Consider the following 25,686-nt stretch of genomic DNA (forward strand, 5'->3'; position numbering starts at 1 on the left):
AAAAAAGAATGAGAAAAAACTAATGTTATCTACAGGGCGATCCACATCTGGAGGCGCTTGGATTAAGCCCCTGAACCGGCAAAAGGAACCAGCCTCTCTGCGGGCCTTGGGAATTGCAACCACTTCGCTTGCGAGGCAGGCCAGGCCAGGCGGCGAAATTTTCCTGAGAGCTAGCTGGAGTCAATGCGAAATACTTAGCCCATGGACATGTTTCTTCTTTTCCTTAGCCTCGTCTGCCTTTCTCGCGCCAAAACCGGCGGACCCATGGCGCCAGGGATACTGAGAACGGCTTAGACGGGTGATGGGCTCCAGTTCCCTAGGCGGGCCAGGGCCTCTCAGACAGTTCAATTTGCAGGAGTAGCTATCACATCAAAATGCTGCGCTGGCTACTGTACCACGACGTGCGCGGCAGTGGGGCCCTTTGCTGTTCAGTATTACCCAGGTTGCATCGCAACGACTCAAGCGCTTCCGCTCAGAGAGGTTGGGACGACAGCTGCTTGTACAGGACAGCAAGTACTTGTACGCGTCGGTGTCGACAACCACCGTCCGTGGTCTGAGTAAGAAGGTTGTCTATCTATCGGCTGTCTCCGACGCCACAAGAAACGCAGACCGGGCAAATGTCACTGTTTCCCCGATGGGCAACCCTTTTAGACAAAGTTTCTCGAAGGACAGCGGAAACGCGTTCTCGGTGAAGACGACAGCCGTCAGAAGGGGAATGTCAACGTCCACAGAACAATGGCCACGAGGACAAGGAAAGAGGAGAATTTTTTTGTGGACTTTGGGCGACATCAGCCGTGCGTTCCCACATTGATCTCTTGAGCCGTTCGCACGCAGAGTACACGTACAAGTACGTACCTGTACCCCAGCCCGCCTGGCGCAAAGGCGCACAACAAGTTTGGAGCATGGGGGTCATTTATTTTAGAGTCGGGTAGTCATTCTAATCGAGGGACTCTGCACGCACAAGCTTCGACTAGGGAACAAGGGGCAATAAGGGGCGTCGCTAAAGGAACCGAGCCGCGCCTCCTGAGAGAGGAAGAGCCCACCACTGGCCGATGGCCGACGCACGGCGTTTCGGCGAGAACGGTGGGAAAAAGGGCCAGAAGCCGATCCAATAGTTTTTTTGGGGGGGAGGGAGGTTTCTAGGCTTACCGTCAGTTATTGAGTGCGAGAACGGAGTTGTCGTTGAGGTGAGTTGATTAGTCGAACTGATGCAGGTTGCGTATTTCGTGAGACTTCTCTTCAATATCCTACGGGGGTAAAATGCGCCGCGGCTAGCACAACTGTTTGTAAGCTTGACGTTGTTTTAGAAACATGTCTTCCCCGTCACAATAGACGCGTGAAACAAAGAAACGCAGACCGGAAACGAGAACCGTGAAACAATCTATTGTCTCTCTAAACTGTCACTTACAGTCTCATTCTCTCTAACAATTTTGCTTGTTACTTTATTTCTTTCTTCATGAACAAACAAAAAAATTCCCGAAACAAATTCTCCAAAGCGCGAAACGCTCCTAGAATCAAGCCTCGACGTTCTCGAAGAAGAACGTGGGCTGGCCAGGGACCGCATTCTCGGCAACGGGCACGGATATCTCCACCTCCTTACCGTCTTCCAACTGAACGCCCTTCTTGCCGCCCTCCTCAACCACCAGGACATCGAGGACCGACAGGCCCGAAGTTCGCTTCAGGCCGGCCAGCATCTGGCTCAGCGTCTCCTTCTCATCAAACGCCAGCTTCTGCTCCAAGACAACGGTGGCAGGCTCGCCGGCCTGCAGGCGCTTCTTCAGGCTCTGCACGAAGGGCATAGCCTTCTTCATCTCGCCCATCTTGGCGATGCGGCCGTTCAGAGCCTTGTCATCGACAGACTTGGCCGCGGGATCCCACAGCTCCTTCAGAAGGTCAATGTACTTGGCCTGCCAGGCTGGGAACTTGGCCGCCATGTAGATGGTCAGCTTCTTGGGCTTCTTGGGGTCGAACGTCAGCTCCTTGCCCTTGGCCTTCTTCTTCAGCTGCTGGCCCTCGGCGGAGTTGATGTTGGAAGCGGTGTTTCGGACGTACTCGCGCTTGGCTGACAAGGCGGCGTCGACTGCGGGCACCTCAGGGAATCGGGCATTGTGGATGGTGGAGTCCTTCTTCAGGACCTCCAGCCAAATGTACTCGGACCAGTGGGGGGCGATGACGGCCATCAACAGAGCCTGCAGCTCAATGTATCTGAAGACCAAGTCCTTGTGCATCTTGATGCCGCCAGCCGCGCAAGCCTCGCGGTAGAAGTCACGGGCACTGGTCAGCTCGTACAGAGCGGCCTTTAGGGCCAGCTTGTAGTTGGTCAGCTTGTACTGCTCGATGGCCTCCTTGGCGCAGGCGTTCAGCTCGTTGTTGAACAGACCGTCCTGGAAGTTGTTGATCTCGCCAGTACGCAGCTCATTCTGGTCCTTGACCATCTCCTCGCACCACTCACGCAGGGTGAACAGACGCAGGATGTTGTTGTCGGCAACATCTTCCTCAAAGTTGGCATCGGTGACACCATCACCAGCATCAGCCAGAGCGATACGAGAGGCATCAGCACCGTACTTCTCCACCATGTCCTTCAGGGTCATGAAGTTACCAGTGCTCTTGGCCATCTTTTCACCGTTCAGCATCAAGTGGCCGTTGGCTCGTACACCGCGAGGCCAGTACTCGGGCGGGAAGATGGCCAGGTGGATGTACAGGAAGAAGGTCAAGTGGTTAGGGATCAGATCCTTGCCAGAGCTTCGCAGGTCCAGAGGGTAAAAGTATTCAAACTCTCGTCGCATGCTCTCCAGAGTCTCGCGAGGGATGCCGGAGCTGGCAACCACCTCGTCCGACAGGTCGCGGCGGCAGAAGATCGAGTCCCAAACCTCATCAGTCATCTGCTCGGCGCCAATGTTACCAAGGCCCTTGGTGCGGCCGAACAGGTCCTTGTGCAGGTAGTGAGCAACAGTGTAGTAAGCCATGTAGATGGTAGAGTCACTCAGACTCTCGACCAGGAACTGAGGATCCCAAGGCAATTTTGATCCCAGACCGAACGATCGAGCACAAGCCCACTGGTTCAGCCAGTTCAGCACGCCCTCAAAGCCATTCTTGGTCTCGAGAGCCCAAGTCTCCAGACCCTTACCGTCCACGTTGTCAACCCACTTCAGGGCAGTCTCCCTCCAAGACTGCTCGCCGTAGTCCAGGTACCATTGATCCATCAGCGAGACGATGCAGTCATCGCCAGATCGGCTGACGACCTTGCGCTCGGGCTCTGAGTAGGCAAAGGCCTCGCCAGCCTCGATCAACTGACTCCTGACCTTGGGCTTGGCAATCTCGACCTTCTCGCCCTTGAAATCGCCAACCTTCAGGATACCCTGATAGAATCCTTCCTTGTAAGCCAGCTCCTTGGCCTCCTCCAGCTGCTTGGTGTCCTTGGGCGACGCAATCTTCAGCTTCTTCACCAGGAAAGGTGCGCACAGGTCGCCATAAGACGGGGTCTCGATGATGGGGAAAATCTCCAGCTCTGCCCACTCCTTCTGGATTCCATAGTAATCAGCCTTCTTGGCCAGTTCGGTCACGGTAGCGAAATCGTCGGGGCTGTCTGACGGGACAGAGGTGACGACACCGGTACCCTTTGTAGGCAGAACAGTCTCCATGGGCAAGACTCGGACACCCTCCTTGTGCAGAGACAGAGGGGCGTTGACCAAGGTTCCAACAATGTCGGAGCCCAGGATGTCGGCAGCCTTCTCGATGGAGCCCTCCTTGGCGAAAATGCCCTGGTAGGCCATGTTGCGAGCAGCTCGCTCAGTGATGACAAAGTAGTTGTTCTCATCAACCTTGAACAGGCCGTAGGTCAACTTGGGGCCGACAAAACAGCAGGTCTGTCCGTACATGGTCTCCGGTCTCAGGGTGGCAGGGACCAGGAAAACATTGGCGCCCTCGGGGATCTTGCCCTTGATGGCCTCAGCGGCCTTGGGAGCCCACTCTAGAACCTTCAGCTTCAAGGCAGTGTACTCCTGAGGGTTGACTGCCTCTCCTTCAGCACGATCGTGGTCCATGCAGGGCTGGCCATCCTTGATAGAGTAGATGGTATATCGCTTGCCAAACTTGATTTTGTTCAGCTCCTTCAGTCGGTTCATCTGCCAGCGCACAAAGGCATCGTAGTAAGGGTTGGCATCGGTTGTAACGAATGATCGTCGCCAATCGATTCTCGCACCGAAGCTAGTCAGATCTCTGATGGCCAGGGGAGGGAAGTACTTCAGCCAGTACTGGGAATCAGCGAACTTGTGAATCTCCTCGGTGGGGATTCCAATGGCCTGCATGATCTGGAACTGGTACTTCATCTTGACGGTCTTCGCGTTGGCCTTGCTCTTGTTGGTCGTGAACTTGGTGACATCTTCCTTGGTCTGCTTAGCAGCAGGCTTGGGCTTCTCCTCAACAACAGGCTCCTCCTCCTCCTTATATCCGGAGAAGTCCTCGCCGAACAGCTTGATCTCGTTGACCAGCTTATCCGCACAGGCCTTGATAGGCATACCGGTGCAGTGGAAGCCCATGGGGAACAGCGCGCGCTTGCCCTGCATTCTAGCCGTGCCCGCGGCAAACTCGACCTTGGTGGCTGAGAAGGTGTGGCCGGCGTGGAGGGTGCCGTTCATGTAGGGATAGGCCATAGTACCGAAGAATTTGGGCTGCTTCTCTCGCAGCTCAGCGGGCGAGATGGAGTGGAAGGGCACTTCGGTTGTCGTTGGGGCATTCGTCTCGAAAACGCGATCCTCCTGCCATTTTTGCTGGTACTTCTTCTCGATGACGATCAGGGAATCGCGCTTCTCGGTCTGGTAGGTGTTAGTAGATGCGATTAAAGCAATAATATACACTCAAGATATTCTTCGCATACTCCTTTCAATTCCTTGGTCTTGGAGATTGTCAGGGCCTCCAAGGCCTTTGACGCCGAGTTCGTCGACATGTTTGCAATTCTTGGTCGCTGACAAAGAAAAAAAAAAAAGAAAAAATCTTGAGGATCAGAAGAACAGCCCGGGGAGGATTGGCTCTCTTTATGTTTCCTTCCCACAACTCTGCTCCCTTTTGACTCACTTGCGCAGAGAGAATACCGTCGAGTATTTTCTCTGTTGACTCACTGCAAGCAGGATAATTGGCGGGGGTTCAGATTTCCAGCCGAAAAGCGCACGAGGAGGGGTGAAAAGTGATCGCGGGGCACTTTTTCCAGACAGAAATTGTGGCGTCATTGGTGTGGCGGTGTAGTGGCTGCCGGTTTTTGTAGGCTCTTGTTCACAACTTTTGCTAGTTCCAACGGCGTCATCTACTTATGCTCTGCTATCTCAATTATCTCCGATCTTGCTTGCAGAAGAGTCATCTGTACCGCAGGAATCTCACCTCACAATGTTTCCAACCCTCGTCAGACGGCTGGCGCAATCAGCAAAGGAGCCCCTCACCAAACAGATTCCCTTGACTATCATAAACAATCCCTACAAGGCTCGAAAAGTATGGCCACCTGACTTCAAAGGGTTGACTCATCAACAACAGCTTCGGTTTGAGAAGAAGTACAAGCGTCGCATAACCCTCGCACACCATTCGCCAAGATGGGAGAAGGGCGTCAAGTATGCGCAGCTTATTACAATTGGAGGTCAGTTGGTCCTTTGCAGTGGAAATGGCTATATGAGAGACGCATCTTAGCTGACTACGAGGACAGCCGCGTTGGTATGGTTGCTTTTCTATTCTGAATTCGAGTGGTGGGGACGGCAGTATAAGCCGTCAGAAGAGGTTTGTCACAGAATAATTACGCGGATTTATTGAGTTCAATGCGCTCACACAAGCTTCTAGTTGCGGAAACACTACACCAATCTCTTTGGCGTTCTTGATCCTGAGAAGCGATACGAGCGCCGGAAGGACGCCCCAGAAGTAAATCCGTCATCGAAACCCCCAGAATCGAAATAAGTCGCAGGATAATGGAGCTCTCCGATGCGTGTAATATAGTACTTGGATATATATGGCGTTTGGCGTGATACCCATGTTGGGCAAGGGAGGAGACAAAGAAATGTATGCATATGCTAGCCATAGTTCTATCCGATCCATCTCTTTACATTCCGTAATATTATCATTATACCCGCCCTGTCCAGGCAAAGTTGCCTCCAATACCCATTCCTGACCCAATCGTGCTCCGTCCCTCGTTTACCGGCCGTTTGGCGACAGTTCCTTGAGCTCTGACGCCAGCGACAATACGATCGAGGCTCGTTTCGATGACGACGCCTCCAATGATCATTTCTGATAATGTTGCGTGTAAAGTTTCAAAGTTGAAGATGAGGTCAAGCTCGCAGACATTTTCAAACAACTTGTCAAGTGCCTCGACATATACTTGTATCAAATCGATCAAAGCAAGAGGCGATTCCGTCGAGGTCGAGATGACGATGAAGTAGAGGGTCGCATAATGGCGGTATGTCACCAGCGAAGGCACATCGCTCTGCTCCTCCGTCGAGCTATGCGACGTGCTGGAGGCTGCGAGCAGAGGAGGCAGAGGCAAAAAGTTGCAAGAACCAGCCGGTCGATTCGACACGAGGGTGAATATCTCGGATATCAGGCGCTGCTGGATGCTCGTGTCCTGTTGACGATGTTGAATAAGTATCCTGTCCCGGTCTGCGCAACGATTTGGTCGCAACTCACCAGCTGGGTGTAGAACTTGGTAAGCCGAGGCTGGCCCTGGTTATTGAAAACCAAGAATGCGCTGATCATGGCCGCGGAACGAGGCTCATCATCGCCCAGAGACCTGTTTCTGTTTGGCGGGATGTTGATGGAAGAGAGTGGCCTGGTGGGGCTGATACAGGTGACGGCGTGCTGAGAGCTCCAAGTGACGTTGCCAAGTCTGCGTGACTAAGCAAAAGAAACCTCTAGGTACCTCTAAGGACGAGTGCAAACAGAGGCAATCAAAGTCCCTCTGTGTCCCCGGTCATACCTCGAATGCCGAGCCCCAAGTATGGGGTACATGCTGTGACGAACCTTTCAGTCTCCAATTGACTTCCAGTCATTCTAAAGATCGAGCTCAAAGCTTCTTCAGCTCTCACTCTTCTCCTCACGCCCTCCACTTCAGCCAGCCGACAATTGGCCATCTAGAGGATACATATTATCTCACAACCCATCAAAGCTTTTGAAAGCTCGAATTGCGCAATTGCATACCTCGCATCTCCGTTTAAAGTCAACCAGCATCTTCTTCAACCCCACCATCGAGCACAATGGCATCATCGAGCATCTCAAGACAAGGCTTCAGCCTCCTCGGCCGAGCAATGCGCACCCCAAGAGCCGTTCCCGCAAGCTTCCGCCTCATCCCCAGCGTCTCGCGCGCAGTTAAGCCTTCGATGTCTTCCCAGCGACGACAATTCTCGGCTCACGCGAGCTTGCGCAAGGGCATCATGCCGGATACCTCCAATCCGGACAAGGCGGCCCCAAAGACCGAGACGACATTTGCCGTTGCCGAGCTCTCTGATGCCGAGTACAACGATCTCTCGGATGAGTACTTGCACGATCTTCTTGAGAAGTTCGAGACTCACCAGGACAACGGCGCCCCGATTGACGTGGAATACTCAGTTAGACTTGTCCCTCCACTACCCTCCCATGATGCAATTCACTAACCGTCTCCCAACAGTCCGGTGTCATGACCATCACCGTAGTCGGCAAGGGCACCTACGTTATTAACAAGCAGCCTCCAAACAAGCAGATCTGGCTGTCGTCGCCGCTGTCCGGTCCTAAACGATACGATTTCTGCGTTGCCAGCGAGGGCCAGGGAGATAAGGAGGGCACAGGATTGGGAACCTGGATATATGCACGCGACAATTCGAGTTTGGACGAGCTTATATTCAATGAAATTGAGGTTGGCTTGTAATGTCCATGGTATGGCGGGAGGGCTGGCATTGCAACGCGAGGCATGGAGTTACAAAGGTGTTTGCGCCAGAAAGTTATAATAGAGGTTGACCAGCGAGAATCGCAAATGATATATTCCGCTCTGTAATATTACAACAACAAAAAATTGACAGCAATACTCGTACAATTGTGTTTCACTTCCTTCGTATCCGTCTGATTTTCATCAACTCACGCACTACCTCTTGGTATCTTCAACCCATACAATTTTCTCCTCTCGGATGCGTCTCATCTGACAAATTTCATCGGAGACAGAGCCCCATGCTCTTGTTCAGCATTGCAATCGTCATATTGTAGTGCTGCATCGCATCCTGCTGCAGCTTTCTTGTGTCGGATCTGGATCTCATTAGCATCCCATCTGACAACAAACTCTGAACCCTTACTCATCCCAACACCACCGCTGTGGAAACAAAGACTCAAGAGAACATGAAATTAATCTAAATCAAACAACAAATAACGTCACTTACTTTTGTTTTGTCTCGTTCAGAGCTCTCTTCCAGGTCCTCAACCCCCACGACCGATCCAGCCGCACCCGAATCAGATTCTTCAAAATCTTGTGCTCCAGCCCCCTCTCCTTAGCCGCTGCCTCCAGGAACCATACCGTCCTCTTGACTCCTTCTCTGTCCAGAGCCGCATCTCGCTCCCGGAACGCCGCCCGGAGCTGGTCCCGCACCACGTACCGCGCCGGCGCCGAGTACTGCACCGCTCGGAGGAGGCCCCGGTAAAGGTGCCGATATGCGTGGGTGATGTCTAGCTTGGGGGCTGTGGCTGTCATGGTGTCGGCGTTGAATTCCTGTGTGCGTGGGTCTTCATGACTCTGCTTTGTATTAAGTTGCGATGAAGGGCCTGGAGTGGTATATAAAATGAAGCAACTTCAACGCTGCTCAGAGCCGTGCGCTGACTTTTACACTGTACGTTTTTTATTTTCCGCGCACGGAGAACGCAGACCTATTCCCACCACAATGTGACTTGAGCACTCATCCCTTTCCCATGCACGGTATATGAACAATAGATCATATAATTCATCAAGCGCTACTAAATGCATTGCTGATATAGTCTATTATTTAATAGTGCCAGTACATGGTTCATACCGATACCTTAGTATCTCCTCCATCAGTCTTTTCATTTCAAAGTACGAGCTATACAAGCCGTTACGCCGCTGACCGAAACACACAGCAGTTTGTAATACGTTCTCGGCTACACCTGAATTCTCTTGAGAGTTTCTATTTCTCTTCGCTCTTAGCTATCATTTGCTCCTGCTCCTGCTCCTTCTCCTTCTCAGCACAGATCTAGTCTGTGCAATTCATGTACATCTTATGTACTCAAACCAATGTTCTTTTGCCAGTAAGTAATCTAGGCCAAGCTGCGTATCCAATGGAGCGAGAAGCATGATACTATAGCCGCGCTCCGCTGTCTATATGCCCCAAGAAAAAAAATCAAAATGAAAAGAGAAAAGTCTATATGGGGTACTCCAGAAATCAATATGGTAAACCATCTCAATTGTCATTACGACCCTCATCTTCTTGCTGGCCGAGTGGAGTATATCGTCCTTGCCCACTGCTCGGACTGCCGGAACGGCCACGATTGACAACTCTCGATAGCCATCCGCTAATGCTTCGGTCATCACCGCCGCTCTGGGACACGGCCTTGTTATCATTGACATCAGGAGGGTCAAGAGACAGTCCAGGGATGGGAGTCGTCGAGCGGAACGGCGTACGCCCTGATCCAATGGGTGATCCACCCCGGATAAGGGATCCAGTTTCCGCATGGATGGACGGAGTGGCCACAGTGCTAGCATCGCCAAATACAGAATCCATCTCCTCGAGGCGTAGTCCGCAAGTCTCTGGGTAAATGAAGTAAACTAAACAGGATTGGGTTAGCACTTGATCAGGTGTAGGAAAACGTCGTGAAAAGGTCAGAGGCTTGTCACTTACCAATAACAAAACTAGCCACACAGAAGAAGGCGTGGAGAAGATACAGACGCCATTTGATCCATTCTTGCAGAATCGGTGTCATTTCACCAACTAGCCAGTTGAAAGCCCAATTCGTAGCAGTCGACAAGCTAGCACCCTTGGATCGAATGCTCAGAGGCAGAATTTCGGGAGGGTAAAGCCAGGGAATTGGTCCCCATGAGTATCCAAAGGCAGCATTATATATCATGACAAACAAGACCACCAACCTGGGAGTCCACTTGATATCCAGATAGAGGAAGTATGAGATGAGAGACAAGGAAATAGCCATAAAAATGGCTCCGGTGAGAAGAATCATTCGTCGGCCCCATCGATCAACGAGATACCACGGTGGAATGGTGGAGAGGAAATAAGTGATGCCGTTCAAACCAGTCATGAGGACAGCATCATGACCAACCCAGCCGGCGGATTCGAAAACGTATGGTGCGTAGTAGGAGATGACATTGATGCCGTTGAGCTGCGCAAGACCCTGGGCGGACATTGCGATGAAGACCCGAGTACGATAACGCCGGAACATCTCGGCGTACGAGCGTTCGCCCTCTTGACGTTGAAGAAGCACACCCATCTTGATTTCGCGGTACTCATCGCGTGCCTTGGCATTATGAATATCACCACCACCATAGAGGTTGGCAATGACAACCATGCCCTCTTCGTCATGATCGTTGTCTAGGAGCCACCTGTAAGATATGGGGGTTAGCATTTCGTGATTAGCAGAAGATAAAAGGGGCCTGTGTTATAAAGAGCGGAATGGTTCCTTACCTGGGCGACTCCACAATAATCAAGCTTCCCAATGCCAAAAGAGCGCCCATGATACATTGCATCATAAGCGGAATGCGCCACGATAAGTTACTCTCAATAAAACCACAGCCGTAGTCGACCCAGACGGAGGTCGTATAACCGACGATATTGCCAGAAAACTCGATACAGGCAAGCTTTCCACGATTGTGGGGTGGGGAGATTTCGGACTGGTAAACAGGCACGATGGTGGAAAGCATACCAACACCAAAACCAGCAACGATTCGTCCAAGCATCATCATTGGCATTGACGTGGCGAGAGTCTGCAATGCTCCTCCAACAAAGAAGATGCAAGAGCCATATAAGATGGTACGGCGGCGGCCGATGATGTCACCGACGCGGCCAACAATGAGGGACGATATAAAGGCTCCGATTTCGAGAATGGCAACCATTGTCCCTACCTCGGCTTTCGAGGGGTGGTTGAAATAATCGATGAAGTACGGGCCACTGTGAAGAAAATTGTCAGTTTTCATCCATCAATTTGCTGTTGCGCAGTAGAAAGGGAAAAGTAGAAGCCTACATAATAAGGCCCGACATAACGCCTTGATCATATCCGAAAAGAAAAACTCCTAAAGACACGAAAATGCTCGTAAAATACCTATCGCAAGCTTTGTTAGCACGACCAAAATCCCATCACGTCAAGGACTGAATTCGTACAGCAGGGGCTTGCCCGTAAGGCCGTGGATAGAGCCTGAAGAGCCCGCCATGATGGAACCGATGCAGCGTTGCGCTCGAGACGGCGGTCGATGATGAACGTTGGGGATCTCTATGGCCTCTTTATCGACGAACGGAGCCGGCGAAAACGAGTGAGTGCGCCGGTGCGGCGACGGGTCGTGAATCCGGACTTTCTTATGCGACTTGTACAGCGGTTTCGACTGTCGGCGCTGGACACTGGCGAGTAGCTCGTTCTCAATGTCCTCGGGCAGCTGGATGCGGACCGGGTCGTTGTCGTCGCCGTACTGGTCGCCAATGTCGCCAGTGTCGGTCCAGGACGATGTCTCAGACTCGGACGACGGGCGGTGATGAGGGGCGCCGTATCCCCTGGTGGAAAGGAGCGATGCCGATGGCGAGTCTTGGTCGTCCTTGTCGAGGTCGGAGCGTGAAGGGAGCGTCCGGAGAGGGATGTTGGAAGGGAGCCGGGTCGACGTTGGAGGAGGAATGTTGGGTGGTTTTGGGGCTGATCAGCAGCAGCACCCGCCTGCAGGCTCTTGATTCTAAGGGCGCGGAGAGCAAGGGAGCAGATGAACAAACGAGTGTTGTCAGACCAAGTATGGGGTCGGGTGACAAGACAGATCAGATTGGCGTCAATCAGAGACGGTGATGTCTTGGTAGAGCCAGCCGACTGGAGTCAAGCCGAGTGAAACAACTTGGCGGCTCGGAGCTGGGGGTGCCGGCAAAAGGTACACGGGCAATGCGGAAAAAGTACAACAACGGTACATTCGATAATCAGCCAGAGACGGGTAAAAACAGAAGCGCGACAATGTCCTGGTGCATGTACAGCATCCGGTCCGGCAATACGGCGATGCCTCAAGCCTGGACGCAGATGACCCAGATTTCGAGAGCCACGAGCCTCACGATACGTCACTGGGGGTCCGGTTTTAGTGCGGGTGGAGTTTCGTGGCCTTGCGACAGATGCACGATGGAGCGAATGTGAGGGGAGGGGGGCCTTTTTGGGGGAATAAGAAGAGCTGGCAGACAAGTTTTTTTTAGGTAGCAGGCGAGCAGCAGGGGACCCCGAGTTGGATGGTTGAAGCCTTGGAGAAGCGAGAGACAAGAACAAGACAAAAGACGGACGCAGCAGAAAGGTGGAGATGGGGAGGAAGAAGACGCAAACCGTCAAGTGGCGGCTCTGTGGCGCGGCAGTCTTGATTCCAGCTGAAAAGGAGGCGAGGCGTAGCAATGCAAAAGGGGACAAGAAAGTGAAGATGCCATCCGTCAAGTTGAAAGAAGAATTGATTGGATTTGAATGGAAGAAGAGAGGAAGAGAGAGGTTGAAGGAGAAAAAAAATCAGGTACAGCGATTGATTAGACGGGCTCAGGGAATATTGAAGCCCCGAGATGACGACGTGCCTAATTTACAGCGCTCTCGCCCGCCAGATCCGCGCGATAACGCACCTCTCAGGGGCAGCAATCAGAGCTTGCGCCTCGCCTGGTGATGAATCCATCGGACTATTGAAGCCACATTGACCAGGAATAAGTAAAGCATTAATTTTCAATATGCATTCCTTCATTTATATTCTTAGGACTTTAAATGGGATCAAATCAAGAACTGTAAGAGTTAAAACTGCGGCACGTGTCTAGGAGACAATGGAAAAGAACACATATAACTAGGCGACTTTCAACAAACTGATAAGCAACTGGGTCAACCTCCTTGTTTTGCCCGTACACAACGCGTCTCGTATTATTGGCGCCTCGAATGGCAAAACCCCCCAGTGATCAACAGGAATGCCAAGCGCTATTCCAGCCTGTAACCTCACGTGCATTTCCGCTCAATCTCAGCTGTGGGACGCCGACGTCAGACGACATCCTTGGCCAAGGTCCAGCGCCGATCTTCTCAGCATTAAGCGGGCGAGGCGCAACCATCAACAGGTTTAAAAATTTTGCGAGAATCCAACTCTTATCAGGCGATTCTACAAGATGAACTTGCCAGATGACGGATGGGCGATTAGGTACCCTTAGATGGCACGGAGCACGAGACACCGGTGAACGGTACTTACATATAGCTCAGTTAGCTTACAGTCCAGCTAAGGCTAAATACATAAGAGCACCTGTTCAGAACACGTCAACCTTTGATGTTAAGCAGTACAATATTCAATTGGTCGTGAATCAAGACGGCCGAAATGTAGCCAACGGCACTCAGCACACAGTATACCGTAGACACTCGGTAGATCAACTATTGTCGCCTTCAAGGCTAGCCCCGGCCTTGGCCCGGTGGATATCAAAATTCCCGGAGCACGCATCGGCGCCGGGTCGGATCCATATACTGAACCCGGGGAGCCGACCGGGGCAAATCTATAATCACAACTATGGATGTAACAAACATGAATGCCGTGCCATTTTGTGTTTTCAGTTTTATAAAGAACACATTTTGAAGAGATCTCTTTTTCAGTCCTCCAACTCAACGAGTAGCCATATCTATAGGAGTTGACTTAACCGTCTGAACCGTAGCCATAGAACAAATTTCACGCCAGCACCTTGTCCAATTCATCAATAGCAAACTGAAAGTACGAAAACCCTCCATGATCGGTTAGACATGTGACAAATCCATCATAAACTTCCACTATAGATGGTCGGTACTCGAGGGGGAGCCACAGCACCCGCTCTTTGCCCCTCATAATCCACATCCCTTCTTCAGACGTTGTAAATGCTGACGCCGTTCTCTTCATCAAAGCTTGTTAGGTTGGCGGAGTCTTTATGCAGTCTTGGTAACCGAAAATACGCAAATCGGGTTTAAGCCGCAATTTGGGAAATCCCCAACCGTGAATTAGTGGCTCGAAGAAGTTATCGACATCTTGTAAACATGCACCCGTCTGTACATCGAAGATCAGGACAGCGCCAGATGCTAATGTCAGGCCGAGCTGTGTGCCATCTGGTGAAAATACCACAGCAACGGGCCTAGGACACCACGGATCGTCAGAATATCCGATACGTCCAGATTTGCCTGAGGGTAAATGCCTTATTTTGATGACGGTCCCATGCAAAATCGTTGCCAAATGATTACCATCTGGTGAGACTGTTGCCAGCAAATTGGTCTCCCACAGGTCTGAGCCTCGTAAATCGATTGACTGTAGGCTCATGCCTGAAGAAACATTCCAGACTTCAATTGTCTTCCGTCCTATAGACACCAACCGCTTGCCATCTGGAAAGAATACCATGGATTCAATTCGGCTTTCTTGTGTATGTTCAAATTGCTTCAAGCAGTTTCCAGTGGCAGGGTCGTGAATTCGGATAGCACATCTTTCTCCAAAGTAGGACGATGCTATTGCGAGCTGTGTACCATCTGGCGAAATAACAGTTGCTTGAACAAAACCACCTATAGTGGCTCCAAGTACGTCCATGGGCCCGTCAATAGCCATGTCCCATATTTCTACTTCGGAAAACCCTGACACGGCCAGCATGCCATCTGAAGAAACTGCGGATATCCATCTCCAGTCAATACTGAATCGCCACAGACATTCGCCGGTGACTGAATCCCAGATCCTGAGATCTCCAGAACTAGACTTTGTCACCAGCCTAGTATGGGTCGCTAAAAATTTCAGCTCTTCGAGTTTACCGAGTTGACCTATTTTCTGAACGCATACGCCTGTCGAAGTATCAAAAACGTGAATCATGTCATTCGATGCCGCTGTTACTGCTAACCGCGCAGCATCAGCTGAGAAAACGGGTAGAACACAAGTGGGAGGAGTCGTTTCGAGAGCAGGTAGATGCCTGTCTGTAGTTAAATTCCAGATATTAATCCGCTCATCGAACCTATTTTCCACACAAGCGAAGTGCGTTCCATCCGGTGCAAATGCGGTGCGCCTACACACAGCCATATCGGTGCCGAGTTTGGATGTCTTCAACTCTATTCCCGTGCCGAGATCCCAGGTTCGAATAAAAGTACCGATATTTTCGTCAATGTAGCCTGCAGCGAATTGTGTTCCATCGAATGAAAATGCCAAGCTGGAAATGTACATGTATGCTTTGCTGTCAAATTTAAATAGGCGTCTCGACGTTGATAAGTCCCAGATCTCGATCAAGGGGTATGATACAGTGGCCAGATGTTTGCCGTTGGGTGAAAAGGCTAGCAGCTTAATATCTTCCAGGCACTTCATTGTATGTAAACACACACCTGTCTCCATATCCCAAATTCTTACTTCCCTATCATGATTCGCAGATGCTATCTGTGCTCCATCTGGTGAGAATTCCAAGGACAAGCACAGTGATTTACTTTCTTCGAGGGATTGAACACGTTTGGCCCATTTTACCTGCATCTTTGGTTTTGTAATAATCCACTTTGATCCCTCAGTCTCCTCGTACATCCGCCGAATCATACTGGAACTGGGACTAAAACTGAGTGCCGAGCTGTAGACTTGCAGAGGCGCCAGCTCGATCCCAATTTTATGTGCGAGGACAAACCGGAAAACATCTTCTATGAGGTTCCTCATGATGCATTCATCACTTGTTGACTAGACATCGGTAAGGCTTTGTTTATCCTGACATCAGAAAATTCACTTACCAATGTCTTCAAGATCCTAACAACCCTTGCGGCATCCCTCATCTTCTTCATTAAACTGAATGCCTCCAACCAATTCAACAACTTCTCTTTGAGGAAATGGTGAACTATACCATTGTCCCTTAAACTCAGCATACATTTCTCTCTTTCCAGACCATTGACGGCTTGGAGATGGTCCACCCAATATACACAGGAGTATTTCGCGTGTCTCAGTACATCTTTAGCTTGGTTTGGTGTATACTCTTCGATCAGGGCACCAGGATGGCGTAAATTATACATGTCTCGTCGTAGAGTCACCGATAGAATGTCCAACGACCTTAAAAATACGGTATAGTGTTGGCTTCCGAGTCCAGAAACGAAGATGCTGTCCTTGAGCAGGAAGTCTTGGGCCGATTGATGAACAAATCGTACAAAGTCGTCTCTCACAACTAGAAAAGATCCACATGAGGCAACCGTTTCCTCAAGATCCTCTCTGTCAAACTTGTTCTCAACATCCAAGAGAGATGCTAATTCCGTCAAGGTGATAGGCCTATAGAGGACCGAAACCAGCCTAAGAATCCTCTCACATAAGTCAGAATCTTCCGACGCGCGAATTTGCTGCATCATTCTTTCATAAAGAGGACCAAGATCGGGTGGAAACTCCGCCATCTTCTTCAATACATGCCGTCTGCGCACTGCAATTTTCAACAATTCCTCGCACACCAAGGCCACCCACAGAAAAGTTCCTCTCGCGTTATCGGTCAAGTAATTTCGAACGACGAGCTCCGTCTCTTCGTCCAGCCTTTTTGCTTCTTTTAATTGGGCTGTTTATTGGGTGATATAATGGTTAACAGCTTCGGAGACTGACTGCTCATTCAGTTCAAGAGAGAATCGAATGTTTTGCGAGATTGTGCCCAACTTCTCCTCAATTCCAGTCCAATTTCGACTCGACACAATCCATTTAGCGCGAGAACCTATGGCTCTGTTAACGATAAGATCAAGGAGCCGCTCTAAATCTTCCTGACATTCATCAAGCGCATCAATCATAAACACCTGGCCTTCTAAGCTAGGATCTTTTAATAGCTCAGTGAACATTTGGGATAATACGACCCAGGAATTGGCGTCTTGGAACAAAGTTGCCCCCGCTTGATCGTATTTCTCTTGAATATGCGAAAGCAGCTGCCGATTTGTATCCACCAAAAGATAAATGAGGCCACGCAAGACAGCGGTCGCACTATTAAGTCGTGGATCTGAAGCCTGACAAAAGAAATAGCAGGGATTGATGTTTTGGCGTTGCAGTTCATCAATGATACCACATAGAAGCATCGTCTTCCCTTTTCCAGGATCTCCTTTGATCCACAACATATGGTCTGCCTTCTCATCTCGCCATGCTATGAAATCGCCATGCTTTATAGCCCAATCATAAGCTCCTTGCAAAAGGCCGCCATTTGTATCTTCAATTCGAGATTTATCATCGCGGGGATCAGTGACTCGGAGATCCTTCAGGCATCGTTCTTCTTTTTTGCTAAGGATATGGTGCTTGATTGTTGGCGAAATGTCCTGTATTTCGCCTCGGAGCACTTGACTCGCAGAATCAAGCTCGCCAAGTCGTCTTTGGATCTCCAGAGCATTAAATATTCCTGAGTCTTTCTGAACAGTCGCTTCAGCATTCCGAATATCATCCAATTGACCAGTCCAGTTATCAGCCTTGATTGCATCTCTCCAGATGACTGGTCCATGTCGGCGGTAGTAACGGCACACGCTCTTCATCTGGTAAAGTAGAAGCTTCTGATACAGATCAATGATATGCTTTTCCATTTGAATTCGCAATGAAATCGGAGCAGATTTAGTTATATTGCCGTCAGAGAGTAGCTCCGCGAGATGCCAATACCAGTCCATCCTTGATACAACGTATACTATGCCTTCGTTGTTCGCCTTGGCTTCTTGGATGGAATTGGAAACCATCTTCAGTCATCTTTGTCAGTGATGGCTCAAAGCGAATGAAATCTATAAGCTTACCTCGAGAGCAAAACAGACTCCAGTCCATGCAACAGCAGCTTCTGGAACAGCTCGAACGGCTTGGCTCATGGTAATGCTAACCGCTGCTAATCCATTGCCAATTTTCTGCTTTTTCTCGATGCTTTGTTTCTTCTTCTCTAGGGCCGCCTCCACAATCATTTGCATTTGCTTCCATCTCTCAATATAGGCCTTATCAATTCGATTCTCCAGAGAGGCAGACTCAGAAGGGCCATTTTGACCACGAAAGAGTTGTGTAAAGAGGATTTTCTCATATGACTCTACGAGTTCGGTATTGTTTGACTTCAGCTGTTCGTATGCTTCATTCCATAGCCTCCCCTGAAGCGGCTTGGGTTCGGTATCCAGCTCGCAGTTTGGCGCAGGCTCAAGATCGGGTACAGATTCATTGGGCACAGTTGGACAACCAGGCTCGGCAGACAAATGTACTTTGGTGTCTTTATTCGGCTGCTTTCCTTTCCGTTTCGTCCAGAAGGGCGGCATTCTTCTTTGAAAATTCCTGCAGCACGGAAGATAAAGAGTTCAATAGGTGACCGATGGGGAAATTATGATGGTTCATAATGTTGATGAATACATGCGTGTATAAATTGACCTGTGAGCTGCCTGGAGGTACAGCCTCATCCGCTAGGCGGGGATTGATTTGCTCATATCTCGCAAATGCATGTTGATTGGCCGCTACATGTAGCTTTCTGGCAGAGACGCACATTAAATTGTAACTGGCTCAACCAGCGCACGGCACGCACTCCATGTATGCACCATCATCTAATTCGCAAGTTCATCATCTACAGGCCAAGATCAAAGATACATCCGGCTGGCTGAATTTTGGTGGAGCTACCCTGCAGAAGAGTACCTATGATTGGATATTTCGGTCGAGAACCTCTTCTTGGGAGACTGAAGGTTTTACAATTTCGTCAGTAAATTTATTTTACACTGAAATATAGGGAACTGTAAATGAAATGACCCCAAATCGATGCACTGTTTGTGGGCGTTCATCCTTGACACTGAAGCACATGCTTCAAACCCGTCAAACATTGGCAAGCGGGCACAAATGTTTCGAAGAATTAATACACACCTTAGGAGGCCTAACACGATGGCTTCATAACTATAAATAAATCAAGACCAAGCACGTGATCCGCTACAACAGGCGCCCAACGCCTGGAACATCTTCCGTAGTATAGTGGTCAGTATGCAAGCTTGTCACGCTTGAGACCCGGGTTCAATTCCCGGCGGGAGAGATTTTTTGCCCATTTGCTGTAAAGACATATCTTGTTTTCAGAGGCTGATAGGGTGCTATCGTGCTCTGTTACTTTTTGCGCTCACATTGAACTCAACTAATGCAGCAACTACACGGAGTATATGGTCCGGGATATTGGGCCGCCTAGACGGGTTTTACAAACTCCAATACCATTTAATTGATGAGATACTCTCACTGTTACAGCAGTGTCCGTTGTGGATCTGGTCGTCTTTCTTACAGGTATTCTATTACGAAGGACGAGACGAAATTTTACTGCCAAGAGCAAGACACTCTTCATTCGCTAGGGACATCGGGACAGTTAGCACTCCGCAAAGTGAGAAACACGGAATGGTGCTCCGTAGAGTGAGCGACGGAAACAAAGTAGGCGATTGTTCCGACGATCGCCTGTGCCGGTCATCGATCAGGCAGGGAAGCGAAAGCGCAATTTTAAAAAGAAAAAAGAAAAAAACAAGGTCGTCCAACCACGGGACGGGACCCGCTTAGCTTGTCGAAGCAATTTAATCGTAACACACGATTCACACTAATAAGCCGGAGACGGGCCTCTTTTATGGGATGTTGTAGTTTGAGCCGTGGATGGTGTATGCACAGTATTTGCACCGCAGGTAATCGGAGGCACGCAACTGGACGCAGTACGCCTTCGTAATCTATCAACAATTATAGAGCGTAGGAGTCGATTTTACGACAGCAGCACATGACTGGAAGAAGGATGAAATTGCCATTTTTAGCAATGACGCAGCTCTGCAGAGAAGCGATTTTGCGGCGCTCTGTCTGGCCGACGGAGCTGCTGTGGAGAATGCAAAGCCGAAAATACGCACGGCGCTACCTGGGCATGCATGAACGTGCCCTGTGCTTTACAGCAGGACTTTGGTTGGAAGTAAGCCGGGATGCTGATATGGAAAGATTTTGTTCTGCAGAGTTCGTGTAATACCTAGTGTGCATGGAAGGGGATACTCAAAAGTTCCCATTGGCTCGCTAAAGGGGGTTTGGGGGAGTTTGTGCAGAAGAGAGAAAAAAGAAAAGAAAAGAAAAATAGAATAGAAAAAGAAAAGCAAAAAAGAAGATACGAAACCAACATGCATGATGATCAGCTGCACGATGCAATGCGTATCAGCAAGGCGACGCAATAGCTGGAGCATCAAGGCCAGGCTTTACGAGCCACACGTCGATATGCGGCGCCACGTAGCTCTACATCGTGGCTCGTAGTACTCGTAGTACTCCATGCTAATGTACGTGATGTCTGAGGCACATGTCGATTGGCTGCCGCTTTTTAGCCATACGAGGAAAGCCGCTTGGTTAGCACGCGTATTTGGTGCCAGTGGCAACATCTTGAGTTATAGAGCGTTATAGCGCATCCTAAAGGTGTCTTACTGCATATTGGAGCTGTGGACTGGAATCTTGGATGAAGTTGGTCCATGAGAGGGCATTTGTAATTGATGCACCAACTGTAGGCCCTGCTGTACTCCGTATTCCATGCCAGGTACCTGCACTCGTGCGCTGCACTTTCGTAATAGTCAGACATTAATATTCCATCCCGAGGCCACCAGCCCCTAACGTGATATAAGGTCGCACTCATTGTTCCGTTTGCGTCTCTTTGTCTCAGCAGAATGGTCAGCTTTCCTAAACAAGGGTGGTCCCTTGTCAAAAATAGCTAACGAACCAATCACAGGGCTTGCAATCCTAGCGTGGGATCACCCGAGGACCCACCTCGTCCACTCAGCAAGCCCGTTCCTGCTTTAGCTGCCAAGTTTGGCCCAGCAGCACCTGGACCTGGCCTAAAAGTTGAGGCCGGGCGTGCTAGACTCGGTGCTAGGGCTCAGTAACATGCGCTAGACTCAGCGTTGGCCCCGGGGGGCTTGACGGGGCTTAGGGGGAGAGACGAGCAACATGGCTGCCCGTTTTAGCGGCAGCGACCCAACCACTGGCGATGGGAAAAGCCTGCACTGCAGTTATGGAACGAGCCTTGGCGACACCAAAAGATCCTGTGCTTGTTTTTAGGTGCTGGAGTACTGTCCTAGTAGGAGTAGTAGTATGACTGTACAGTACTCGTACAGCAGCGTTATGTACTGTCTGGGTACACGGCCGGCGGTTCTCCCTTGGGTAAGACTCCCTTGGTACGTGCCTCAGACACAATGGGTATCGCCAGGCGCTGTCCCCCGGCCCAAGCTTCCAGTTGCTGCAGGTGCGTCGAACACCCCCGGTTTTTCCCTTGGACAGCCAACGAGTCTCCCTTGCTTCTTTGCTTAGGACTCGACATTCTCCTCCTCCACAGCCAGAATAACCCACCTAGAAGCGAGAAGGCCTCGTCTCTGACCAGCTTGGAGCGTCTGGCCTGGCCCAAACAACGGCCGAAACCAAAGCCACAGACGGGGCGACGCATTGAACGCGATCCATTCATCGTTGGGCCTCGACACCGCGCATACAAGTATTACACATACACCGCCGGCGGCGCTCTTTATTTTGGGCTACTTGTCGAGTACTTCGCCCCATTGCTATCGCAACAGTAGCGCGCAGGCACGTCAATATAAGCACCAGCAATCTCACAGCCTCCTGTGGCCTCCAACCCTCGATCCGACCGGAACGGACCCCAGAAGCGAGAGGGAGGAAAAAGGAAAAATAAAGGGAAAAAGCAAGGGCTCAAGCCTCTTTTACATCTCGGCCCCGATACGCGCTCCCGACCAGCTTCTGCAGCTGCCTTAGCGCCACCTGCAAACGAGACGCCGACTTGCAGCATCCGACGATCGATCTCGCTCCTATCCTGCTGCCCATCTCGCCAATTCCTCCACCCCCGATTGTGATTGCATCGCTGGATGCTGCTCGCGTGCTGATCGAAGTGCAAAGCATCCGCAGTCACAATGGGGTCCACAGCCTTTGGCAACTTTAACGTACGCCATCGTCCAATCTCTGCGCTTTTGGTGTCGCTGGCTGATCAAGTGTGTAAACAGGACTTCTGCAAAGATTCGACCCTGCCGGTCTGCAACGTAAGTGCTGGTTGGGGATATGAGAATGGACAGAAAGAGACGACAAGAGACAGGATCGATTTCAGGGATGGAAGCTAACCAGCCGTCAACCACAGTTGCTATCCGAAGAATTCAAGAACCAAACCGGCCCCTGGGGAGGATGTGCGCTCACCGGAATCTCGCTGAGCGGCGGCCGGCATTTGGGTAACGTTGGATCAATCATCCTATGTGGCATCGGTATTGCCATGGCATCGTTCCTCATCATAAAATCGGACAGGAAAAAGGCTGCCGTGGGCCGTCGGTATGTACTACCGTGCATACACCTCGGATAACAGAACTAACATTGGCGTGACAGCGAAATTCAACTGTTCCTTCTTGGCTATATTCTCATCAGCATCTGCGAAATTTTTTCAGTTGGCGAAATCCCTCTCGGCAAAACCGTACGAGTGGTACGTTTACCAGCCATCCCATTTCGTTACCCCTGCTGTCAAGGTTCTCGTTCATAATCTGTTAACACCCGTGATATAGGCTTTTAGTGGCATTCACATTGGCGCCATCATCGCGACCACATGGATCCTCATGCTCAACGCTGTTGTTGGATTTCAGCTACTCGATGACGGCACCCCGTTATCTCTGGCCCTGCTTTTTGGCTCTGCCGGCGCCCTCCTCGTTGGAACTGGCTACATTGCTCTCGACACAGGATTCAGCTGGACCGGATTCTGGGACAGCAGCTATCAACTCCCGAACCGCAACATTGCCCTCTATGTGTTATACCAGCTTATCCCTCTGCTGTTCCTCGTTGCATTTTTCGTCCTCGAAACCATTCTGGTCCTTCGAATCCTGGGAGAGCTCCGCCCGATGATCTATTTGACTGCCGCCGCCCTTCTCTTTGCCATCGGTCAGGTTTTCAACTACGTCATCAGCAAATACATCTGCGATGGGACCAACGGCAAGATTGACGGAGCCCTTTTCGAGACACTGTTCACGCTTCTGGCCGTCGGCATGGTCTGGGTCTTCTGGTCAAGCATCACCGAGGACGACTGGCCCATGCCAGCAACAGAGTCTTACACCTCTCCAGGCTATACTGCTACCAGTGCAGCCTATGCTAACACGGGATACGCCAACCAGAGCTATTCCAACCAAGGCTTTGCCTCGCAAGGCTACAACTCCAACAATCACTCGCACTCCCAATCCTACAACTCTCAACCATACAACTAAGATAATCTTGCAACATTTTGGGTTTCGAACCTCGGCGTTTACAGGCGGCAGCATTGACGGCTTCACTCTTTTGTTAACTTCTGCTTTTCATATATATACGTTTTCCCCGACGAGTTGATTACGAGTCGAACGACGCGCTCACGCAGCACATATGGAACTGGCTGAAATATGCCAGCAGTGATGGAATTTCTTTTTTGGTTGGAGGAAGGCGGGGAGACTGAGTGACCAGCCATTATGTTGGAGCTAAAGTTACCTTATATTTATGTGTTTTTTCTTTTGTTCAGCTCTCTATGAGGGGGCTTGGGCTTCTTTGGTAATAATGTTTTGCGTACTGGTGTCACTTTGGGTGAAAGGCATCTGGTGAGTTGGAGAAAGATTGTGGGAGAAAAACATATGTTCTGGTTTCTATGTTACTCGCTAAGCGGGCTTCAAGGCTTGATAGCTTGTACAGTGGTTTAGATATGACTTTGTAGTATACCCCGGGGGAGTGAGTGAGTAATAATTGAAAGTTGATTTTTTTTATTTTGTATGACATTGTGTCGTTCATCTCAAGGTGTGAAATATAGCGTGAACCTGATAGGCCGTTTGTGCTTTGGTGGAGAACTAGGAGCACTAACGAGGCTGAGATAATTCTCCAGCTAAAGCAGCCTTATCGATTTCCATCACTTAAACTCTCCAACTGCACGTCATTCACCTTTTCCTTTCTGTCAACTGCACGCATTTTTTCATTTGACTTGCTCAAAATCTTATTTTAGTATTTAAGCATAATATCTCCCATCTACGCCTCATTGCAAAACCCAATTCACCATGGCTGACTCCGATGGCGAGTTCGTCGCCGACGACATGTCCGACGACGACATCATGGATCATACCGTGACGGACGGCGACCCGAGCGCGGCTCGCACCAAGGGCTCGAAAGTATCCAAGAAGAAGCGCGGCGGCAACGCATCTAAAGCATGGGAGCAGTCTAGACGAACGTGGGAGACGGATCTCCCCGAGGAAGATGATGGCATGCTTAACCTGGCGGGCTACGAGGCTGAGCGACGCCGACGCCTGCTGCGCGACACGACGCCTCTGCAGCGCGGCATCATACGGCATCTGGTGCTGGTGCTAGACATGTCATTCGCCATGGCAGAAAAGGATCTGCTGCCGACGCGGTATCGGCTGACGCTGAGCTACGCGGCGGCGTTTGTGCGGGAGTACTTTGAGCAGAACCCGATTTCGCAGCTAGCGATTGTGGGCATGAGGGATGGCGTGGCGGTTCGAGTCAGTGATATGGGAGGGAATCCTGCGGAGCATTTAGAGCGGCTGCGAGAGTTGGAAGGGCAGGATCCTCAGGGGAACCCGAGCTTGCAGAATGCGTTGGAGATGTGTCGAGGAGCGTTATTGTGAGTGTTACCTGCCATCTACCTTAGATTCTATTCGCCCGCCACTTTGATACACGATATGCTAACTTGATGTTGGATGATAGCCATGCTCCTTCTCACGGCACGCGAGAGGTGCTCATCATCTACGGCGCCCTGCTCTCGAGCGATCCCGGTGACATTCACGATACAATCAGCAACCTCATCGCCGACCGAATACGGGTATCTGTGGTCGGATTGTCTGCCCAGGTTGCCATCTGCGCAGAACTCTGCTCTAGAACAAATGTGGGAGATGACTCACAGTACAATGTCGCCATGGATGAAACACATTTCAAGGATCTCTTCCTGGCGATAACGACACCACCCGTGAACCGGACTAAGGAACAAAGCATATCTAGTCTGTTGATGATGGGCTTCCCCTCACGAACGCTTGCCCCTGGTGGGACTACGAGCTACTGCGCTTGTCACAGTAAACCTTGCCGAGAGGGATATCTCTGCACACGATGCGGCGTCAAGGTGTGCAGGCTACCTTCGGAGTGCCCCGCTTGTGGCCTGACGCTCATTCTATCAACGCATCTTGCTCGTTCTTATCACCACCTTTTCCCCTTGCGGAACTGGGTCGAAGTCCCTTGGGCTGAGGCCCCGCGATCAACAGCTTGCTTCTCCTGCCAGTGTCCCTTCCCCGAACCTCCCAAGCCAAACAAAGAAAAGGGCAAAGACGAAGCCCCCCCAAAAGCGCCCGCAAAGGGTGTGAGCGAAAGCGGGAGATACAAGTGTCAAGTGTGCGGCAATCATTTCTGCATTGACTGCGACGTCTTTGCTCATATGGTGATACACAACTGCCCTGGGTGCCAGAGTCAATCCCAAGCTGCGCCAACCCCTGATGGGGTGCCGCCTGTAGAGGCAAACGGGAATGGGTATACGAATGGCGGAGTCATGGCTATAGACGGATAGATGCTTGGGACTTGTGGATGGCATCACGAGGCTGCAATTT

The 25,686-nt window shown here is 50.6% G+C and overlaps 10 protein-coding genes and 1 non-coding gene across 11 annotated transcripts; 6 read left to right on the forward strand and 5 right to left on the reverse strand.

Moving 5' to 3' along the window:
- Positions 1 to 1,514: 1,514 nt before the first annotated feature.
- On the reverse strand, positions 1,515 to 4,945 carry M431DRAFT_75651 (hypothetical protein; the record flags this gene model as incomplete). The annotated part of the gene is made up of 2 exons (XM_024922368.1): positions 1,515 to 4,814; positions 4,877 to 4,945. The coding sequence occupies 2 exons, from the start codon at positions 4,943 to 4,945 to the stop codon at positions 1,515 to 1,517; spliced, it is 3,369 nt and encodes a 1,122-aa protein (XP_024778632.1).
- Positions 4,946 to 5,379: 434 nt separating this feature from the next.
- M431DRAFT_74731 (hypothetical protein) lies at positions 5,380 to 5,934 on the forward strand (the record flags this gene model as incomplete). The annotated part of the gene is made up of 3 exons (XM_024922258.1): positions 5,380 to 5,623; positions 5,690 to 5,760; positions 5,821 to 5,934. The coding sequence occupies 3 exons, from the start codon at positions 5,380 to 5,382 to the stop codon at positions 5,932 to 5,934; spliced, it is 429 nt and encodes a 142-aa protein (XP_024778633.1).
- Positions 5,935 to 6,097: 163 nt separating this feature from the next.
- On the reverse strand, positions 6,098 to 6,726 carry M431DRAFT_74422 (hypothetical protein; the record flags this gene model as incomplete). The annotated part of the gene is made up of 2 exons (XM_024922222.1): positions 6,098 to 6,595; positions 6,658 to 6,726. 2 exons carry the CDS (start codon positions 6,724 to 6,726, stop codon positions 6,098 to 6,100), a joined length of 567 nt encoding a protein of 188 aa, XP_024778634.1.
- Positions 6,727 to 7,274: 548 nt separating this feature from the next.
- On the forward strand, positions 7,275 to 7,870 carry M431DRAFT_74487 (hypothetical protein; the record flags this gene model as incomplete). The annotated part of the gene is made up of 2 exons (XM_024922230.1): positions 7,275 to 7,574; positions 7,634 to 7,870. 2 exons carry the CDS (start codon positions 7,275 to 7,277, stop codon positions 7,868 to 7,870), a joined length of 537 nt encoding a protein of 178 aa, XP_024778635.1.
- Positions 7,871 to 8,147: 277 nt separating this feature from the next.
- M431DRAFT_74073 (hypothetical protein) lies at positions 8,148 to 8,680 on the reverse strand (the record flags this gene model as incomplete). The annotated part of the gene is made up of 2 exons (XM_024922189.1): positions 8,148 to 8,229; positions 8,373 to 8,680. 2 exons carry the CDS (start codon positions 8,678 to 8,680, stop codon positions 8,148 to 8,150), a joined length of 390 nt encoding a protein of 129 aa, XP_024778636.1.
- Positions 8,681 to 9,401: 721 nt separating this feature from the next.
- M431DRAFT_76605 (hypothetical protein) lies at positions 9,402 to 11,377 on the reverse strand (the record flags this gene model as incomplete). The annotated part of the gene is made up of 5 exons (XM_024922479.1): positions 9,402 to 9,766; positions 9,840 to 10,552; positions 10,635 to 11,117; positions 11,191 to 11,268; positions 11,328 to 11,377. The coding sequence occupies 5 exons, from the start codon at positions 11,375 to 11,377 to the stop codon at positions 9,402 to 9,404; spliced, it is 1,689 nt and encodes a 562-aa protein (XP_024778637.1).
- A 2,339-nt stretch (positions 11,378 to 13,716) lies between these two features.
- M431DRAFT_516127 (hypothetical protein) lies at positions 13,717 to 18,443 on the reverse strand. Its single transcript, XM_024920300.1, has 4 exons — positions 17,884 to 18,443; positions 16,733 to 17,829; positions 15,889 to 16,666; positions 13,717 to 15,838 (listed from the first exon to the last, which is right to left on the reverse strand). The coding sequence occupies exons 1-4, from the start codon at positions 18,379 to 18,381 to the stop codon at positions 14,066 to 14,068; spliced, it is 4,146 nt and encodes a 1,381-aa protein (XP_024778638.1). The 5' UTR covers positions 18,382 to 18,443; the 3' UTR covers positions 13,717 to 14,065.
- Positions 18,444 to 19,061: 618 nt separating this feature from the next.
- M431DRAFT_t27 lies at positions 19,062 to 19,133 on the forward strand. Its single transcript has one exon. It is a non-coding gene; the product is annotated as a tRNA-Asp (tRNA).
- A 1,991-nt stretch (positions 19,134 to 21,124) lies between these two features.
- On the forward strand, positions 21,125 to 21,831 carry M431DRAFT_291586 (hypothetical protein). Its single transcript, XM_024914091.1, has one exon. It carries the CDS (start codon positions 21,283 to 21,285, stop codon positions 21,655 to 21,657), a length of 375 nt encoding a protein of 124 aa, XP_024778639.1. The 5' UTR covers positions 21,125 to 21,282; the 3' UTR covers positions 21,658 to 21,831.
- M431DRAFT_291587 (hypothetical protein) lies at positions 21,832 to 23,497 on the forward strand. Its single transcript, XM_024914092.1, has 5 exons — positions 21,832 to 22,035; positions 22,096 to 22,131; positions 22,227 to 22,411; positions 22,466 to 22,559; positions 22,639 to 23,497. The coding sequence occupies exons 1-5, from the start codon at positions 22,006 to 22,008 to the stop codon at positions 23,326 to 23,328; spliced, it is 1,035 nt and encodes a 344-aa protein (XP_024778640.1). The 5' UTR covers positions 21,832 to 22,005; the 3' UTR covers positions 23,329 to 23,497.
- Positions 23,498 to 24,135: 638 nt separating this feature from the next.
- M431DRAFT_490591 (hypothetical protein) lies at positions 24,136 to 25,646 on the forward strand (the record flags this gene model as incomplete). Its single annotated transcript, XM_024916818.1, has 2 exons — positions 24,136 to 24,716; positions 24,800 to 25,646. The coding sequence occupies 2 exons, from the start codon at positions 24,136 to 24,138 to the stop codon at positions 25,644 to 25,646; spliced, it is 1,428 nt and encodes a 475-aa protein (XP_024778641.1).
- Between the last annotated feature and the right edge of the window lie 40 nt (positions 25,647 to 25,686).

The sequence above is a fragment of the Trichoderma harzianum genome (assembly GCF_003025095.1).
Source record: "Trichoderma harzianum CBS 226.95 unplaced genomic scaffold M431scaffold_2, whole genome shotgun sequence".
Lineage (NCBI taxonomy): Eukaryota > Fungi > Ascomycota > Sordariomycetes > Hypocreales > Hypocreaceae > Trichoderma > Trichoderma harzianum.

Bases quoted from the DNA above. Each gene is read 5' to 3' on its own strand.
- M431DRAFT_516127 (XM_024920300.1), bottom strand. From the start codon at position 18,381: ATGCCGCCCTTCTGGACGAAACGGAAAGGAAAGCAGCCGAATAAAGAC. The intron at 16,667-16,732 runs GTCAGTCTCCGA...AGAAGCAAAAAG, and splicing joins TCTCTTGAACTGAATGAGCA to GCTGGACGAAGAGACGGAGC. The intron at 15,839-15,888 runs GTAAGTGAATTT...ACCGATGTCTAG, and splicing joins TTAGGATCTTGAAGACATTG to TCAACAAGTGATGAATGCAT.
- M431DRAFT_291586 (XM_024914091.1), top strand. From the start codon at position 21,283: ATGGGTATCGCCAGGCGCTGTCCCCCGGCCCAAGCTTCCAGTTGCTGC.
- M431DRAFT_291587 (XM_024914092.1), top strand. From the start codon at position 22,006: ATGGGGTCCACAGCCTTTGGCAACTTTAAC. The intron at 22,132-22,226 runs GTAAGTGCTGGT...CGTCAACCACAG, and splicing joins CGACCCTGCCGGTCTGCAAC to TTGCTATCCGAAGAATTCAA. The intron at 22,560-22,638 runs GTACGTTTACCA...CCCGTGATATAG, and splicing joins TCGGCAAAACCGTACGAGTG to GCTTTTAGTGGCATTCACAT.